Genomic DNA, 20,279 nt, shown 5'->3' on the forward strand with positions numbered 1-20,279 from the left:
TACGGACAGGCAATGGTTTTACCATCATACCATTTGGTATGGGGTTAGCCTGTAGATAACCTGGATAAAAGATCTATAAATAAATAGTTTATTTATAGATAACGAAGGAAAAGGGATTAGGTCACGGTATCTCGATCTCTCGATTATTTATTGAAAATAATGAACAAAAACGCCCTTTTAGGTCTTGAACTTAATAAATATGTGAAATATGGAATGCAAATATTTATGTTATTCAAGGAATTTAGAACATTTTAAGATTGAATATAATAAATGCTAAAGTGAATATATCGTGTTACCGCGTGGTTTATTTGTAATACTTGTGAAATGTATAATAGATTCATAATATTGAAAAACACTATGCATTTGTTGATACATGTAGTTAAATTATATTTAAGTATGCCATAGCAAAAATAATAACAAACAAAAAGTATGAACGTAATTTTATTTAATCATTTTTTTTTTAATTATTTACCCATCTATTTATCTAATTTTTAATTAATTCATTCATTTATCCTTCCATCCGTCCGTCAGTTCGTCCATCCGTTTGTTTGTTCGTTTGTGCGTTCGTGCGTTTGTTTATTGTTTGTTGGTTGGTTGGTTCGTTCGTTCTTTGGTTCGTTCCTCGGATCGTTCGTTTGTTTGTTCGTTTGTTTGTTCTTTTGTTATTTCGTTCTTTTTTGATTTTGGTCTTTGGTTAATTCTTTTTTTCGTTTGTTCGTTCGTTCGATCATTCATTCGTTCGTTCGTTCATGCATTTATTCGTTCATTTATGTATTTATGTTTTAAACATTTTTGTTTGTTTTTTGTTTTTATTTAATTATTTATTCGTTCATTCATTAATTAATCTTTCCATCCCTTCGTCCGTCCGTTTTTTTCCGTTACTTTGTGCGTTTGTGCGTTTGTTCATTGGTTCGTTCCTTTGTTCATGAGTTCGTTCGTTTGTTCTTCCATCCATCCATCCATCCATCCATCCATCCAGATCCATCCATCCAAAGATATCCTCCTTCCTTCCTTCCTTCTTCCTTCCTTCCTTCCTTCCTTCCTTCCTTCCTTCCTTCCTTCCTTCCTTCCTTCCTTCCTTCCTTCCTTCCTTCCTTTTCCTTCCTTCCTTCCTTCCCCTTCCTCTTCCTTCCCTCCCTTCCCTCCTCCCTCCCTCCCTCCCTCCTCCCCCATCCTTCCCTTCCTTCCCTTCCTTCCTTCCTTTTCCTTCCTTCCTCTCCCCTCCTACCTCCTCTCCCTCCTCCTCTCCCTCCCCTTCCTCCGTCCCTTCCTCCATCCCTCTCCTCCCTCCCCCGTCCCCCTCCTCCGTCCCTCCCCTCCCTGTCCCTCCTCCGTCCCTCCCTCCGTCCCTCCTCTCCCTCCCTCCGTCCCTCCCTCCGTCCCTCCCTCCGTCCCTCTCCGTCCTCCCTCCGTCCCTCCCTCCCTCCCCTCCTCCCCCGTCCCTCCGTCGTCCCTCGCCCTCCCGTCCCTCCTTCCTCCCTCCGGCCCTCCTCCGTCCCCCCTCCGTCCCTCACACGTCCGTCACGACTCCAAGTCCCCTAGTCAACTAACTCCGCACTACCAGTCACTCCCTAAAAAGCTCCCGCCCTCAACGAAACCAACGCAGACATCACTGCCCGCCACTCCCTCCCATCCCTCTCCTCCCTCCCCTCCCCCTCCCTCCCTCCCTCCCTCCCTCCCTCCCTCCCACCCTTCCATCCAGCCAGCCAGCCAGCCAGTCATGCCAGCCATTTATTCATTTATTCATATTTTTATGTATTTAATAATTTATTTACTTATTTTGTGTTCAACCTTTTATCTTTTTTAGTTAATTAAATGTAATCATTTTCTTTTTAAATATAGTGTTGTAACAAACATACAAAATAAAATAAAATTATAAAAAAAACGTTCAACATTGAAATAGTGTAAATTACTAAAATTAAATAGAAATAACATCGGTGAAGTACCATGGGTGCTTTTCACAGTATAATACCAGTTTAAACTCTCACAGACGAGAAAACGTTCAAGGCACGTTATTAAATAACTTAATAATTTATGCGCAAAGTTGGTTTCTATCACAGCACATACTACATTTGAAATAAACATTCGCTTGCAAGATATCTAATTGGACAGAGATGCAATTATATTCCTTTATAAAATACGATTTTTAGCCTCAACTTATCTGTTGACTTTTAAGTAAGATATCATCTGCCTCCATAGGATACTTATTAGTTGTTTTATTATTTACTTAATTGTATGTGTCGTCCTCAGTTGTCTTCAGGTGTCTAGAAAATCACTTCTTTGATGTCATCTATACTCTTCAATTAACAAGTCAACAGCGCTATTTTCAGACGATTTTTTATTTCAAAATTTGATTCCATATTATTTTGGCCATGCTTTCTAAACAAACATGTTTTAACAATAAAACAGCGGAAGTCTACACTGTGTATTAGCAACCTGCTGTGCTGATCCCTTTCTTATCTATTTGAGCGTAAAGTTATCTGATATAGATCAGACATCGGCCGGCTATTAGTCTGACTTAAATTGGTTGTGATCCCTAAATCTTATCCATTTGAGCGTCAAGTTCATTCATATAGATCAGGCATCGACCGGCTCCGTTATATTTTTTTTCCCGCTATATATTAGTCTGACTTAAATTTTCTGTCGTAAAGTACAGGTTAGATTGTCCAATTAAGAAACGCAAGTAGTCATACATGTGTGATTAGAATGTGTGGAAAGACAACTGCGTCTAAATGAAATACTAAAATACCATATAGTTCAATTTTTGAGAACAGACGTATGCTACATACATAATACGCCATATGACTGATATTAGGATGCATATAACAGTGCTTACTGTAGTTCAAGTTATATGTACGCACACAAGTGTTTAGTTTGATTACACTTTTGCATTCATTTACTTGATACTTCCAATATGGTTTTCTTTCCCGGCAAATACTATAATTAAGTGTATAAAAGTGCACGGGAAATATGATTTATAAATTATATCAGCAGGACTTCAAACTGTCATACGTAAATATACAATACACTACATAAAACATTTGATGTGTTTGATATGCGACTTAAAACTTAAAAAATCAGTAATTTAAATATAACGTTTTATTTCAACCTTAATTTTCACGATCGGGATATGTACCGAGCATCGTTAAAAAAGGATACTTCTTGCTACCATTATCGTAGTTTCATAAAAAAAACATATGTTAAACAGTCAATTGCTTTAGTAAATTAAAAACTATAGTTTTTATGTAATTTCGTATTAAATCTTCAAACTAAAGACAGTCACACTTCAGATAATCAATATACTTTTAATATAAATTGAAACAAAGAAAGAGTCAAATAAATAACCTGTGGCATTTGTTTTCGCAGTCTCGTATTGTTAAGCAATAGAAATTACAGTTATCACCATTATTAAAAGTGGCTTTATCGCATTAAGGGTCCAATAAACAGGACAATGTAGCATGACACACCGACATCAATCACCCTGTCGGCATGATATAAAGTACCCGAGGCACCTTTCCTCCTGCTATGTGACGATATCACCAATCGATTTTTGTAACTTCATTCAACATGCATTTTGTTTAACGTCGAAGCATTAACATAATATGCATTTAATATAATACAATACAAATAATACAAAATATATAAAGAAATGAAATAAAAATAAATACAAATGATGATAATGATGACGATGATAATGATGATTATGTTGTTGCTGTTGTTGTTGTTGTTGTTGATGATGATGATGATGATGATGATGATGATGATGATGATGATGATGATGATGATGATGATGATGATGATGATGATGATGATGATGATGATGATGATGATGATGATGATGATGATGATGATGATTATGATGATGACGATGATGACGAACGCAGAAAAGCTCGAACGCACAAACGAACGAACGAACAAACAAATTGACGGACGCATGAACGAACGAACAAAATAACAAACGAGCGCACGTACGACAGACCGACAGGCCGGCCCGCTCGCTCGCTCGCTCGCTGACTGACTGAGTGACTGAATGACTGACTGACTAACTGACTGACTGACTAACTGACTGACTGACTGAAAGAAATTACGAACGAACGAACGAACCAATAAACCAATGAACTAGCCCACGTACGCACAAACGGAATGAATAGACAAATAGATAGATACATAAATAAATAGATGAATGAATAAAGAAAGAAAGAAAGAAAGAAATACATGAACAAATGAATAAACGCATGAATGAACGCATGAATGAATGAATAAATAAATAAATACAGAAATACATAAAAAAAATACATTAATACATAAATAAATACATTAATACATAAATAAATGATTGAATGAAACCCTGTTCTGTTTACAATAATTTGATTATTATTTTTGGTATTTCATACTTAAATATAATTAAACTATAAACAAATCCCTAGTGTTTTCAAAATAATTAATCTTTTCACTGTCAGTGTGCAATATATTTAATCTTAAAATGTTCTAAATTCATTGATTAAAATATAAATTTATAACCAATATTTCCATTCTTTATTGGTTTAAGACCTAAAAAGGCGTTTTTCTTCATTATTTTCAATAAATAATCGAGAGATCGAGATACCGTGACCTAATACCTTTTCCGTCGTAATCTATAAATAAACTATTTATTTATAGATCTTTTATCCAGGTTATCTACAGGCTAACCCCATACCAAATGGTATGATGGTAATACCATTGCCCGTCCGTACAGGCTAACTCCGTTAACCTAAGGCCTGTTGAACAGACTAACTCGAGTCGTATCGGGTGAATCCATAGGGTATTGCTTTCTTCACATTTGTTGGATGGTCTGAGTCATATTGGACATATTGATGTTTATCGGTTGGCTTTGAGTATAAATCAGTTGTTATTTTATTATCTTCTAGTTGAATTTTTGTGTCTAGGAAGTCTATATGTGTTGTGTTCCATCTTAATTCTACTTTGATGTTTTCATGTATTTTGTTAGCATAGTCAAAAAATTTCATGAGTTCGTCAATTCCATGTGTCCATAGTCCAAACCCATCATCTATGAAACGTTTATAGAATATTGGTTGTTTATAGTATTCAGATAATTGTTCATCCCATTTTCTCATGTAACAACAGGCATAATTTCTCCCAAGTTTCGATCCAATAGCTACTCCCTCTTTTTGTCTGTATTCTTGTCCACAAAATTCGATCACATTATTTTCTAAAACAGTTTCAATCATTTCAATGACCGCTTCAGTGTTGATGGTCTTAGTACAGCGTTTATTTAAAGCTTGTTTGCACGCCTCTAGGCCCTCTTTCTTTGGAATCGATGGGTATAACTTGACAACATCAAAACAGTATAAGATAATTCCTTCTGGTAATGGTGTAGTTACTTCCCTCTCTATAGCGTTTAAAACTAATACCACAATCGTGTAAAACTAATTGTATAGTCTGTAAAATGTTGAAAAGAGGTTTTCATAACAACCCAAAAAGCGAAATTCCAAACGAAGCAATAAAACAGAACTGTAACATTTATAACTTGGTGTACGGTATATTTTGTATTAAATGCCAAAAGATGGTATACGTCGGAGAGACAAGCAGATCATTAAAGGAACGTGCCAAAGAACACGAGGCTGACGTGCGGCTACGAAGAAATAAACCGATCTCAGAACATTTCAATGGTGCTGGCCACAGAGTGCAGGATATGGGTGTATCAGTGTTAACACAAATAAGAGACAGTTCCCATTATTACAGACTTATTAAAGAACTGGAATTCATAAAGAAGTTTCAAACACAATCGCCAAATGGACTTAATACAAAAAATCAACTTGATGTCCTGCTACGGGAAACTATCTTGTAAAAAATATATGTGAAAAACATTTTATAGTAAACATCAACCTAAATGTATGTAAAAATAAGAGTACTTTATGCAATTTATCTTAGCCATAATGTGTATATGTTATATAGAATAGCAAGTATATATGATTATTTAATCAAATATCATTATAATATTTTACATAGATATGGATTGAAATAATTAAAGTCATTAAATAAGTTTACCCTATTTAATTAATGATAATAAGTTTAGGTCGATTATAATTACATATGATGATGATTGTTTTATTGTAAAATATCAATTTATTAAATATATAAAGCACACATTTTACATAAGATTAAGACAAAATATGTAAGTGTTTAACGTCATTTCATTTTTGGCGCATTTTTACATTTTTTGGCGCCATTTTAAATAACGCCATTTATGATGTCATCATGTACAACGTCATTTGACGTTTAAAAACATTTTTCTTTGTTATTTAAATTGTGCAGTCAAAAGACGTAAAAATGTAGTAAACATATAATTTCCAATGTTTTGATAAAGACATTATGCCGAAACGTCAATTAAAGGAGTATAATCAGAGAGTTATAATTATTTAATATCCCTTCGGATAATTCAACTGAGCTTATTTGTTAGCTATCACATGTCCTGACGCATTGGGGCGTTTCACTGTAGAACATACCCTAAATAACCTCACTTAAGCTCTTAAATAACAATTGCTCTACAAGGCGACTCCTATTACATACACTAATAATGCAAATATACAAATAGTATGATGCCTTGCACGTTATTACAACCCATGGTCATCCCAAAAGACGCAAGCATAGCTAATTTATTACAAGTTAGTAACGGTGTACCCGATGTAATACATGTAATTACTTTCTAACAGTTTACAGAGCGATTGCGTATACTATTCATTTGGTTAATGCAACATTTTCAAGGCTATTCACCCTGCCAATTATGACAAGCCATAATCGCCCTGACAGACGCAAATATAGCTAACATAGTCTAACAGTTTAACTATATTTGACACGTGGTTAATGGCGGTTCACCTTGCCAATTATGACAAGCCCTGGTCGCCCTGAGAGAGTCCGATTTGTTGCATGTTGTCCTTCCAGAACTCGTGGTACTGACTCAGCTTTCCGGCGTCTATCAGCCGGTCAATGTCGGCCTCCTTGATAGCGTTGTCCATTTCAGCCGTGGGAGTGTACTCCCATAGGCGCAGAATCGGACGCTCCTCCGTTAGATGAAGCACCAGAAGGCACATCTTCAAGCTGGACGGCATGGCGAGTCCGTTTTGAATGATGAGTATTTTACACATGGCGAGTTCGGCGATGTCCAGCGGCCGCGGCGTGTCGAGGCCAGTTACTTTGATGTTTATTGCGTACGTAAAGCCGCCCTTGCAGGACATAGCGTCCACCTGACCGGCCAAGACACGCACGAAGTTAGACACTTTTACGTGACCAGTCAGTTTAACTGCAACCGCCTCAAAGGTTTCGAACCAGGACTCGATCTTCCTCTCGAATAGCCGACACAGGTTCCCGCAGAAGGAGCTCTCGCTGGTCTCCTGGACCTTCGCCGTCAGCTGCTTGAACGTGTCCTCGGCGCCTTTCGAGTTCATCAGCATCAGCATCGCGTTATAGAACTGCTGACCCTGGTGTTCTCGCGAGACGTTCTTCAGGAACTCCCGGTACTTCACGCGATTCTTCTCGTGCTTGTGCAAGTCGAGGCGACATGCCTCCTGCCGCTGCAGGAACGACTCCCATCGGCCCTTTTTGGCGGCGCTGTACGTGCATGTGACCAGCTCCTCACCTTGAAATAAAACAATATGTATGTAACTCAATAGAACTATGTGATTTAAATTGAGATTTTGACTTCTTCCATGTACTTTGTTCCCCATCAAATCTATGAACAACTCCCTTTAGAAACATAATGAAACACACAAGTGAGAAAGGTTTTGATTTTTTATTCACATTAACCTTTAAACAATCTACCTTGGTGGGCGCACGTTGGTCCAATTATAACTACACGAAATCGTCGCCTTCATAGCGAATGTGAATGGATATAATTCATTAATTATGTTATATATAACGCTTTCCGCTTTAATTATTTATTTTGGTTTAAATCCAGATTAGGCGTTAAGTGTCGTCCCTGATTAGCCTGTGCGGCATGCGCATGCTAATCTGGTACGACAGTTTATCCACAAGAATTTAGCCCCTTTCCCCAGAGCGAAGTTTACAAAGAAGAAAGGTGCACATGTAATTACCGAGACATTCGACGGCGATGAAGATCTTCATGGTAGTTAGATCGTACGTCCGAGACAGCTTCTCTAGTCGACGTTTGATCTCGTCGTCATAACGTATCAGTGACGTTGTTGATGACATTGTCCGTTGTAATGACGTCGCAAAATACGTACTCTCTCATAAGCATATGTCGATTTGTTTAGTAGATTGTGTTAGTATTTAAATGTGCGGCTTACTACATTTCCATCCAATGCTACAAACGGTAGTTTAATTCACAAAGAATTTGTTTCTAAACTTATTCTTAATTTTGGGATTTTTATTCCAGTTATTCACAATTTCATCAACGCTTCGATTTGAATAAAAAGCCGAATATAGATATGTATGATTTGTAAACTCCTCCGTTAGATTATTGAAGACTATTTATAACACCAGAAGTAATGTTCACATATAACACCAGCAGTAATGTTCCTACATAACACCAGAAGTAATGTTCACAAACTGTGGAAATAATTAAGTCCAGTCGTAACAGCGACTTATATCATATTTTTAAGCGTTAAATTGCATTTCTTTAATGCTATCTTTAATTATATAATGCAATGGTAACTTTACACACACATTTCCGTATACCATATCAAGTTGCATTTCGATCCGAGTATTTTGTTTTATCTAAACTAATTCGATTAAGTCCAAATCAATATCCTTCATCGACCAAATGCCATTTAACGCTTGAAATACCTCGTTTAATTTGGTTATAACAAAACTTCATCGACTTATTTCAAACTTTTTTGTTGTTTGTATCTATAAAACGCCACGGTGCAATGGTTTTATTATACAGCCCCAGTCAATCTGAATCAGAATTCGCAGTCGTATATAATACCCAACTGACTGCTTTTAGCGAAGAACTAAGTTTGTTTAAATAGTCTTCGTTAATCCATTCATTTGAACGTCTATCGGTTTAAACCATTACAGTGTACCCGATATAAACATAACTGTGGTCGGAATTTTACGACAGTGTATTTGCGTTTGTAGATCGATACATTTCACTGTATTGGAAATCGCCGAGTTAGTTGTATTTATTGCTGATTGCTGATTGCTGCGATGTTTGTAGTTCTGACACGATCACATTTATTCTATTGGCATCACTGGTCGCTCTAAATGTCCCACGAGACATGTTTGCTCGTATATAGAGTCATATTAAGGTAAAGTATTGCTAATGCCGCGTTATTGAACTTTCATTACACCAAGCTAGCGAATTGCTTTATATTACATTTATGTTAAAATGTATGTGCGCCTTTACAGAAAAATGGTTACCGTTATTATCGTCTGACATTTGCAGAAGAAACCATACCGTAAATTCCATTGTGTATACATGACCTATTGATTTAAGATTTATGCATAATTTCATGTACCATATGATGATAGTAGATTGTTGTGAGCAAAACTAATGCAAAAAATCCATATACCTGGTTCAATGAAGTCATGCTAAATTGTGCGTTAATTCGAATGCCCTCGCTACCCGATCGACTTAAAACCAAGTCTTGATATCATCATGCGAAGCTTTTTCTTTGTAAATATGACATATATAAAAAAACAGCGCATTTTCCTTAATTTAACGCATAAAGCATATTTGTTTGCGACCAATTTATGAGAATGAAACTGTAAAGATTAAAATGTATACAGTGCTAAAAATAGGTTGTCACTTCAATCAGAATTTTACTAAATCACGGTGACGTTTTCGATAGTTCGCAGTAATTAAATATCGTTACTTCGTGTGTATTGATTTCCCCGAGCCGCTAAAAGTTTGAAAGGGACAAATTGTTATAATTATAAAAATAAATGTCTTGTTGAGCATGTTAATCAAGCATTAAATAAATACTTATCAAAACATTATATACGTGAAAATATAATACCGTACATTGACTGCATTAATTTTAAATATGGTCCTTTAAAATCACGTTATTGAAAGTAAAATCGAGAAATTCAATGTGAAATGGCTGCTCGCCCGACCGGAACATTTTTGAAAGACAAACCCATACAGTCGCAGTCTGATCTTCAACTACAACTGGCAACCGCAAAATAATATCTCTCTAAGTAGTATCACAAATCCTTAAATGGATAGAACTGAATGGCTAGAACGGAAATTGGGTTCTATGACGATGGGGAAATATGTCTCGCACCGTATGTGTTAGTATTTCAAATCTTTTATGTTGTACACATAGGATATATTGTAAAGAAATACCGTAAAAGATATCGCCATAAGTGAAAACCTGACGTCACCGAACACATGGACGGAAACAGGTATTCAGTTTAGCTCGATTGGTCATTTTCGGCTCGGGTACTACTTACATGTACCCCGGGTACTCTTAAGTATACTTACATGTACCCCGGGTACGGTAAATATACTTAATCGTACCCGGTCGATTTTAGACTGTACCCGAGTTATATTCCCGCCCAAAATCCGATGTCGTAAAACGCGCTACCGATTATCTTAAAAAAACTTCTCTTTTAACAAAACTGCATCAACATGCTTTTTGAGTATGAGTTTCGGTAATATAGAGGCCATCTTACAGAAAATTGACATACATGTGAATATAATAAATTTCAAAAAGTAGCCGACAAAGACCGATTTAGCGTTACATTTCCCGGGTACGTTTTAGTATATTTACCGTACCCGGGGTACATGGAAGTATACTTAAGAGTACCCGGGGTACATGTAAGTAGTACCCGAGCCGACAATGACCAATCGAGCTTCAGTTTATAACATATCGGTAAAACGGTTAGTCACATATTTAAGCTCGATTGGTCAATGACGACTCGGATACTACTTAAATGTACCCCGGGTATTCTTAAGTTTACTTCAATGTACCCCATGTACGAAAAATTGGCACATAGACAAGTATATCAGCATAAAAAATGACAATACCTGACTTTCGAGGTCAGTATATGACAAAACTTGCTATCTCATCTTGCACGTACCTGTGGTTCCCATTGAGGACTCGGATGATGCCGGACCTTACCCAAGTAAGTAATGATTGGCTACCAATATTATATTGCGAAAGTAATTATCGGGTACTAGCATACTGCGATATAATTTTATTCAACTTACCTATTGTGTTAGTGCAATGTAACCCAAGCGTCCGAGCGCCTTCGTGAAGTTTGATACAACAACAACACAAACAACAAAATGGCATTGGAATCTACTGTACAATTGCAACAAAACAATGATGCGATACGCTCGAAAACACCGGAAAAACCTGTTGACAGGGAAAAGGTAATCGTTTAAAGTGTATATTTATGATTATTTGATTAGTGATGCAAATGATAAGAGCACATTGTTTTGTGAAATATGTTTTCGCGATAACAATTTTAGCAATATGTTTTAATGAAGCTTTATACAAAATTCAGATGATGCATTCTTTACGCCATGTAAATTTCGACTGGTGAATTTAAGTCTTTGTTACAAGTGGCAAACCCTATTTCAAAAGCAATACACACTATACTAGGCTTTCCTTACCATTTTTTACACAATGGCTCTGACTAGCAATTCCATTGATTTTTTTTATCAGACATTAATATAGTACCTCATTTGGATTCTAAAATTGCCAATTAGGTGTTTTTTTACAATAGCACTTCATTAATGGAAATGCAGCAGCATAAAGTGCATTTTACAAATGGTGGAAGTCCCGAGAACGTTTGACAGTCAGAAATGTACACTGTTTTCTAATACACAGAACATATAATCACAGGGCTCCCGCTGCCATTTGCCATACATGCCAGAATTTTTTAGGTCCAAAGCGGGACATTCCATAAAAATTGTCGGGACATTTGACCAAAAAGCAGGACTCCTAAAACGATCTATCATTCCACCTTTACTGTAGTCAGTATAGTACTAACAAAAACTCTTGATACTTTTATTCAAGACATAAAACATCTGATATGAAGCATGAAATCTAGAACATAACAATAACAGTTTTATTAAATAAGACAATAGCAAACAACGAAGATAATATTCATATTTTAAGAGTACAAAATCTGGAACATTACGACAACAATTCTCATTTTATTACTTTCAATGGCAAACATTAACGCAGGGGAGGCTATCCAGTACACTGAAAGTACGGGTTACAGACAACTATTACAATAACACAAGACCACTTTTACTGTTTGTTGCGATGTTTTTTTAAGCATGTATCCATGCGCAGTTTGTTACTTGTCAATTGTCGCGGCTTAATTGGAGTAGGGTCAAACTGTCATGCATAGCACCTCGTTGTTTTTGGCTAAATTGGAGTAGGGTCAAACTGTCATGCATAGCAACTCGTTGTTTTTATTACAATTACACCCAATTACACTAGACAGGATGGATATCACTTATTGGACTGTTTGTTGCGATTTTTTGGTATATTGCACATTCGGATTATCCCGCTATTTTGGAACTAAACATTGAATGTAAAAAACTCATTAATGACGTAGAGTTAATTTTACAAAACAATTGTTTTGTAAACCGTTTCAAACAAAGACCAAAAACAAACACATTTTCAACATTTATTTCATTATAATACAACTATCGATAGCAATAAGCGACCACTATCTTGAAGACCACCATGGTGTGAATGCCTGATTAAATCAATAATTAGCCGATAAATCGCTGATAAGGTGTCATAAACAACACTGGTACACACGAGAAGTAGAATCGGATTGTGAATTGGGGGCAATAAAGGGATTAGCGGTGGTAAGTGTTAGCGAAACAGAGCTTGAATAGCGAATTTTATTGGGAACCTATAGACCTTACATCGTTTTTTACGAATGTCGGGACAAATCGTCTCATAATGGGACGCCGGGACTAAAGGTCCAAAAGCGGGACTGTCCCGCCGAGATCGGGACGTCTGGCATGTATGCCATTCGCAATTGTCGCCAAATGCAAAAGTTTTAGATGAGTGGCATTAAAATCTGACAATTTGCGAAATTTAGTGGCAAAAACACATTTCCTATTAATTTATCGCAAAACAAATGGATAGAGCAACTCAACATGAAACAAGTGCCCGCGTATGCGCATCTCAAATATATAAATTTGGCAAAATATTCCGAAAATCAAGCCAGTTTACCCATACTCCTCCAGTGCTCCAGCTAGGATTTGAAAAGGGCAGGGGGGCTTTTTTGACAAAAGGGCACTTGGGACGCGCAGTATTTTGTCAAAAGGGCACTTTCAAGCGCGCGGGCGTTTGTGGAATGCTTCCTCTTGCATGTTAATTTATATGTTATTAATAATTATTAGAATATATTATTCCCATTATTATTAAACAATTCAAATATAATGTCTGCAATGAGGAATAAATAATTACCATGTATTGTAATAAGAGATTTATTAATCATCATAATATTATGTAAAAAAAAAATGTTTTTTTTTTTTAAGGGCAGGGGGGGCCCTGAGAATGGCAGGGCGGAGGTTCGGGAGGGCAGGGCCGGGCGCCCTTTAATTAATGCCTAGCTGGAGAACTGCTCCTCCCCTTGTTGGAGTTTACCTGGCAGAAATGAGTGTTCTCCAATCATAATGCAGTATTAGCCATGCATGAAAAGTGTGCATGTTTTGCCCACGTGCTACAATTAGAAGTGTCGTCATATTGGAATCATTTTACAAAGCTTATAAGTTTTTGTTGTTCTGATGTTTCGTATCCGTGTGTTCCGTATCAACACTTTGTCATACTCGATAATTAATTAGCGATTGACAAGTATGGTGTCAATCGATGACTTCGCAGTTTGACAGCAACATTACAAATGTCGGTGATGATTAAAGTTATGTAATGAAGCAATATGTTAAATATTGCGCTGATCAATTAAAATAAATGTTATTAGTTTAGTTTATTTGCAATTAAAAATGCTCAAAAATATTGCCAAATAAAACACGTAATAAATTGTTACAAATATAATTATATTTCAATAAATGTTAAAACGTTTTAAATTTAATTTATTTGCTTATTTAACCGTTAACAACGAATCAATGCTAGTTTGAACTTTACCGGTACGCAGTTGTTTACCACTATCAACAAAGCTGGGTTTTGGGGGCGGTAGCCTCCAATACTAAGGAAATATATAGGATAAAAAGGTACTGATCTTAAAATCTTTTCAACAGCCTAATTGGTTGTGGCTTGAAAAGAAATTTTTGCCCAATTAACATATTTGAGATGCGCATACGCTGGCAGTTGTTTCTGGTTGAGTCGCTTTATCCATTTGTTTTGCGAGAAAATAATAGGAAATGTGTTTTCGCCACTAAATTTCGCAAATTGACAGATTTTATCGCCACTCATCTAAAACTTTCGCATTTGGCAACAATTGCGAATGGCAGCGGGAGCCCTGAGATGAATAACTGTTTTGGTTTTATTAATGACTATTAAAACTAGTTCCTTACACAATTTATGATTACAAGTTTAATGCTTGATAACAAAAGTCATGTTGAGTATTTAATTGGTCCTTAATAAGAGTTTCCGAAAAACATATTCTTTTGAAACTTGAATGTCAGAAATTCATTTTTATAGTATTCTCATTAAAGTTTAAAAGGTGTTTCACTGCGTCAAAAAAAAGTTGTCGCCACAAATTTCCTTGCTTGAAACAAGGTGAAGGCAATAATTGTTTATGATTATTAGCTCTGCTGTTTTCGGAGAAACTCCGAGATATTGTCATATCCAGCTTGTCGTACGCCGTGTCCGCGTCGTGCTAAAACCTTGACATTTGTTTCAACAATCAAAGTGCTTCCACCTACAACTTTGAAACTTCATATATTGATGCACCTTGATGAGTTCTACACGCCACACCCATTTTTGGGTCACTAGGTCAAGGTCACTGTGACCTCTAAAAAAATAGATTTTGACAAGCTTTCATTTATTCAAAACTGCACCTGGAGTCGAGCATTGGCACCCATTATGCGGTGCTCTTGTATTAATCCTAGCAACAATTTATATCATGACAAATTTATTTCAATCAACATAAATGTCAACATCAAGTAGATAAAACTCATTTCATGTGATACAAATGTTAATAATAATTGTTAATGAATAAGATATATATTTTAAAGCACTTCATTTCAACTCATTAACTTATGTTTTTTTTCTCAGCAGATGAGCAGATGTCATGTACTGAAATATTTTTTCTTTTATTTAAATAATTAGTACATGTTGTTTCAGACATGCCCACTTCTACTTAGGGTCTTCTACAACACTGGCCGTCACAATCCACTGAATGATTACACGAGGGGAAATGTGCCAAATAATGAGCTCCAAATTTACACCTGGTGAGTCTTAAATTGTTTTCAAACGATTTCTCAAGTGTGGATAATTTGATTTGTTGATTTTAAATGACTCAAAATTAAGCTTTTATGTCCAACATTTCGGGTTTATATCAGCCCGATTTCAAAACCGAATTTAGATTTTGTTAAAAATCTCAACAAAAATGTCCCAAATCAAGACTCCTCCATCAGCAATTCTTGATTGTAAACATGTTTGTATAGAGTTTATTTATTTCCACATACTGGCATCTTGTTAATAATTAACTCAATTTTATAAGTGCAAGTGTAAACATGACTTCTGTGAGTTTTATTTGTAAAAGAATGGATGATGCATGAATAATTAAAAAAACTTAATTTAATGTCACTTCAATGAATGGAAATACATGTATAGCAAATTTTTGAAATATTAAAATTAAATTAAATTATGTCTTTGAGTGCTTACAGTGTTAAACATTTAAAAAAACGAAGAGAAAAGTCATCTACATGCTCAAAGTACTGTTCACAAGTTGTAAAAAGGATAGATATATATGTATTGTATTGTAAATGTTTACTCTTTAGCCAAATGAAAGCTGTATTATACCCCCACAAACAAAGTTTAGGGGGGTATATAGGAGTGAACTTGTCGGTCGGTCTGTATCAAGTGTCCGCTCTTTAATTAGTTTTCTTCTGATCTTCACCAAACTTGGTCAGAAGTTGTATCTAGATGATGTCTAGGTCAAGTTTGAATATGGGTAATGCTGGGTCGAAAACTAGGTCACAGGGTCACTTAGCGCGTTTTAAACATCACCATGTTGTCCGCTCTCTAATTCAAGTAGTCAAGTTTTCATCCAATCTTCACCAAACTTGGTTAGAAGTTGTATCTAGATGATGTCTAGGTCAAGTTTGAATATGGGTCATGCCGGGTCAAAAACTAGGTCACGGGGTGACTAAGTGCGTTTTAAACCTCACCATGTTGTCTGCTCTCTAATTCAAGTAGTTTTCATCCAATCTTCACCGAACTTGGTCACAAGTTTTATCTACATGATAGTCATGATTTCTAGGCCAAGTTTGAACATGGGCTGTCGGACCAAAAACTAGGTCACGGGGTCACTAAGTGCGTGTTTTAACATTCAGCATGGTGTCAGCTCTCTAATTCAAGTAGTTTACATACGATCTTCACCACGCTTGGTCAGAAGTTGTATCTAGATGATGTGTAGGTCAAGTTTGAACATGGGCCATGCCGGGTCAAAAACTAGGTCACGAGGTCACTTAGTGCGTTTTAAACATTGAGCATGGTGTCCGCTGTTTTCTGTGAAGACAACATGAAAAATATTCTGTGTCAATGTGGCATGTGGGGGTATTCGTCACGTCTGTGACAAAGCTCTAGTTTATTTTTTAATACCATTGCAAACTCGGTGTTGTTTTTTTTCGTTGAATTCAATGCCAATATACTGCCCCATTTCGAATGGAAACAAGTATATATTTTCCCAAATGGGACCTAACATTTCAAACAAAAAGTTTATTTTTTTTTATGATTCAACATTTAGTTTATCTCCCATCCAAGTCTTGGTAGCAAAACAAAAACAAAACTAATTTTCCAATTTTTAGTCAAGACGCCATGATCTTTCCCAATGCAAAGGGACCTGACCCCATTTCCAAAATGTTGAAAAAAACAACAACACTCATAGATTATTCCCACACTTAAGTTCTTTTCACAATTGATTTTTTTTTCCAAAATGGAGATTCAAGAAGCAAAATTCTAAAATATTTCCTATTAGATGTTTTTCCATAATGGAACCATAAATTTATTATTCCACTGTTACATTTCAATAGTTTTCATTATGCTTGATGTAGCAGCATTATCGTCTGTGATTAGTTTTGCTGAATTATTTTCACCATAGTGACTTGTTATTCATTCACCACATTCATTAATTAATTATTAGTTTATATGAAAATGATTGTTCTACTGCAGTTTCGTCCCTGCAACTCGTAATTGCAGAATCTCAACACCACTAGTGCCCAACAATCATTACCCAACAATGTATACGAGCCGCGTTCTGCAGCCCCTGCAGTCCCCACAGGCTAATCAGGGACGACACTTTCAGTCGATCCGGATTTTCGCAAAAAAAACTTCCTTAAAAGGAAAATACAATTAAAGTGAAAAGTGTTGTCCCTGATAATCAGTGATTTAGATTAGCCTGTGCACACTTCATGCTTATGCAATAAGCCCATTTTTTCCAGAACCCTGCTCATTATCTGTTGCAGGTTAGATGCCACATTGAAGGAGCTGACAAGCCTGGTAAAGGAGGTGAACCCAGATGCCCGCAGGAAGGGAACCTTCTTTGATTTCTCCATTGTGTACCCTGATGCACGGTCACCGACGTATCGGATGCGAGAAATTGGGACCACCTGTTCCGGGCACAGGGGCGCTGATGACACCGTCAGCCTGGCGTCAAAGAAATTTCAGATCGGGGACTATATTGACATTGCTATAACTCCCCCTGGGCCGGGCGCTAGGGGAGGACCTGTAAGACCCGGTGGCATGCGCAGAAATAGACCATATTAGTGGTAATATTTGCCATCAATGATGATCATCATGTATTAGTTGCGATGGTAGCCACATTTCTATTTCACCGAGTTTGGAATATTTGTTTTCCTGCACTAGTGCAAATCCGCATCCACGAAACAACACTTATTGAATTGCAGTTTTAAAATGTATTTAATGATTGACAAATGGTATTATGCCTTATTTTGATTATATTTGTATTTCATGTTTCCCAATTTTATGGTTTATCACATTGTTGTCCTTACCCAAAACTCATACAGCATGTGCAATGAAAAGCATAAACAAAAAACAACACTAGATTATATCAGGCTAATCTTAAAGTGGGTGTAATTTGATTTCATCAATTTTCGCAGTTTACTCCAATTAAGAATAGGAATTCATTACCAGGTATTCATGACTAAATGTTACGATGAAATATTTAACTGTTAATACACAAAAGGCATTCATTTTTGCCGTGCTCTGTGAAAAGGGGGTTAAATGTGAGTAAAGTTTCGTCCCAGATTAGTCTGTGCAGTCCACACAAGCAATCAGGGACGACATTTTCCGCCTACACTGGATTTTGCTAAGAAGAGCCTTTCTTTAAATGAAAAATATCATAAAAGAAGACGACACTACACACATGAATTAAACCCCCTTTTCACAGAGCATGACTCATTTACATGTTAGTTGTGCTGGTATTACACAGCTGTTAATTCTATGTCAGTCAGAAATGGAACAGCGCTGCACAGACAGCAGCTTGTGTTTCAAAATGTGTGAAGCCCGTCACTATTAATGAGACAGTCTCAGTTTAGCCTAGTTTAAGATTTGTGTCGCTTGTTTAAAAAAAAAGTATCCCCCTGAAAGACATACAAATTTGATCAGATAAATGCATTTACAAATATCAAACTTAGGTTTTGTAGCTTAACCAGTTTAGAAGAAAGATTTTATAAACACACATTCTTGTTTTTAAATGCCATTTTTAGAGAAAACATTGATTCTGTGTACTGTTTTCTGTAGAAAAAACCATAAACTTTGAGTGAACATATTTCCTGTCATTTTCTTAATTTCATAAATCATGTTTATTAGATTCAGGTCATTAGTTCACTTTGACTTCGTTTATATTAAATAATTGAAATAAAACTGAATTACATGTAATTTGTTGTTAAGAAATTGCCACCTTGACCTACTTTGGGAACTCTTGAGGCAGGCGTGGTCCTATATTATTTCTACTATATTTTAAAGAGCTTTCAATTGGCTCTTCATGAAACTTTGGTGAATATGTTTGTGGTATTAATACATGTATCTCAGTCAAGTTTGAAACCAGCATGATGGGCTGAAGCACTATATTAAGACCGTAAATAAACACGTCGCTTACCGGAGATACAAAGGAACTGACATGTTCTGTGCAGCCCGAGATATCATTAGAACAAATGTTCTGACCAAGTTTCATAAAGAGTGAACTATAAATGTAACTTAGAGTGCTAACAAGGTTTTACCATAGCCATCTAAGGATAAATTCCTCGCTCCCTGGTGGCCATGTTTTTCAACAGACTGGAGCCATTTTCAAACTCATCCAAGATATAATTAAAACAAATGTTCTGGCCAAGTTTCATGAAGACAATAAATGGACAATAATTGTGGCTTTTACAGTGTTAATACGTTTTTACTATAGCTAAATAAGGTGAAATTCCCCCTGGCATTTTTTAAGGAACAAGTGGGACTGAAAGTCCCAAAGTCGCTCACCTGAGATACAAAGGAACTGACCTGCTCTGTGTTCTAATTAAGTTTCATGAAAAGTAAACTATAAATGTAACTTTTAGAGTGCTAACAAGGTTTAGCCATATAAGGATAAATTCCCTGCCCCCTTGCAGCCATGTTTTTCAATAGACTAAAACCATTTTTAAACTCGTCCAAGATATCATTAAAGCAAATGTTCTGACCAAGTTTCATAAAGATTGGACTATAAATGTGACTTTTAGAGGGTCAACAAGTTTTCACTATAGCCATATAAGGAAAAATGCCCTGCCCCCTGGCAGCCACGTTTTTCATTCAATTGAAACCATTTTCAATATCAGAGGGGGTAATCACGTGACAAACAAGATGGCGATGTCCATGCCGAGGAATTTTTCGTTGTTTTATACCCTTTATTACTTTTATTGTTATTTTTTATTCTGCTCACTTTCCAGCCATATTAGGGGGAAAGTTACTGGCTTTTATTTCATATTAATATTCGCTCTATATCTCGACTTTACTCGTTGCAAAATTTCTTAGCGGGATGACCTAATTAAGGTTCCACTTAGAAAATTTGCGGGGAGTAAAGTCGAGATATAAAGCCAATTTAAATACCAAATAAACGCTTATCACCTTTTAACTGATATGGCTGGAAAGTGAGTGTCATTTAAAAAATAAACA

The 20,279-nt window shown here is 36.2% G+C and overlaps 2 protein-coding genes across 3 annotated transcripts; one reads left to right on the plus strand and one right to left on the minus strand.

Annotated features, from left to right (window-relative positions):
• Nucleotides 1-6,456: 6,456 nt before the first annotated feature.
• On the minus strand, nucleotides 6,457-11,173 carry LOC127850831 (uncharacterized). 2 transcript variants are annotated; one of them, XM_052384173.1, is made up of 2 exons: nucleotides 11,044-11,173; nucleotides 6,457-7,636 (listed from the first exon to the last, which is right to left on the minus strand). In XM_052384173.1, exons 1-2 carry the CDS (start codon nucleotides 11,054-11,056, stop codon nucleotides 6,885-6,887), a joined length of 765 nt encoding a protein of 254 aa, XP_052240133.1. In that variant the 5' UTR covers nucleotides 11,057-11,173; the 3' UTR covers nucleotides 6,457-6,884. The 2 variants fall into 2 exon arrangements, with proteins under 2 accessions (XP_052240133.1, XP_052240132.1); XM_052384172.1 differs by lacking the exon at nucleotides 11,044-11,173 and adding an exon at nucleotides 8,091-8,468.
• On the plus strand, nucleotides 11,172-19,017 carry LOC127850840 (histone deacetylase complex subunit SAP18-like). Its single transcript, XM_052384187.1, has 3 exons — nucleotides 11,172-11,338; nucleotides 15,243-15,349; nucleotides 17,588-19,017. Exons 1-3 carry the CDS (start codon nucleotides 11,252-11,254, stop codon nucleotides 17,886-17,888), a joined length of 495 nt encoding a protein of 164 aa, XP_052240147.1. The 5' UTR covers nucleotides 11,172-11,251; the 3' UTR covers nucleotides 17,889-19,017.
• Nucleotides 19,018-20,279: the final 1,262 nt, after the last annotated feature.

The sequence above is a fragment of the Dreissena polymorpha genome, chromosome 11 (genome assembly GCF_020536995.1).
Source record: "Dreissena polymorpha isolate Duluth1 chromosome 11, UMN_Dpol_1.0, whole genome shotgun sequence".
In the NCBI taxonomy this organism is placed as follows: Eukaryota; Metazoa; Mollusca; class Bivalvia; order Myida; family Dreissenidae; genus Dreissena; species Dreissena polymorpha.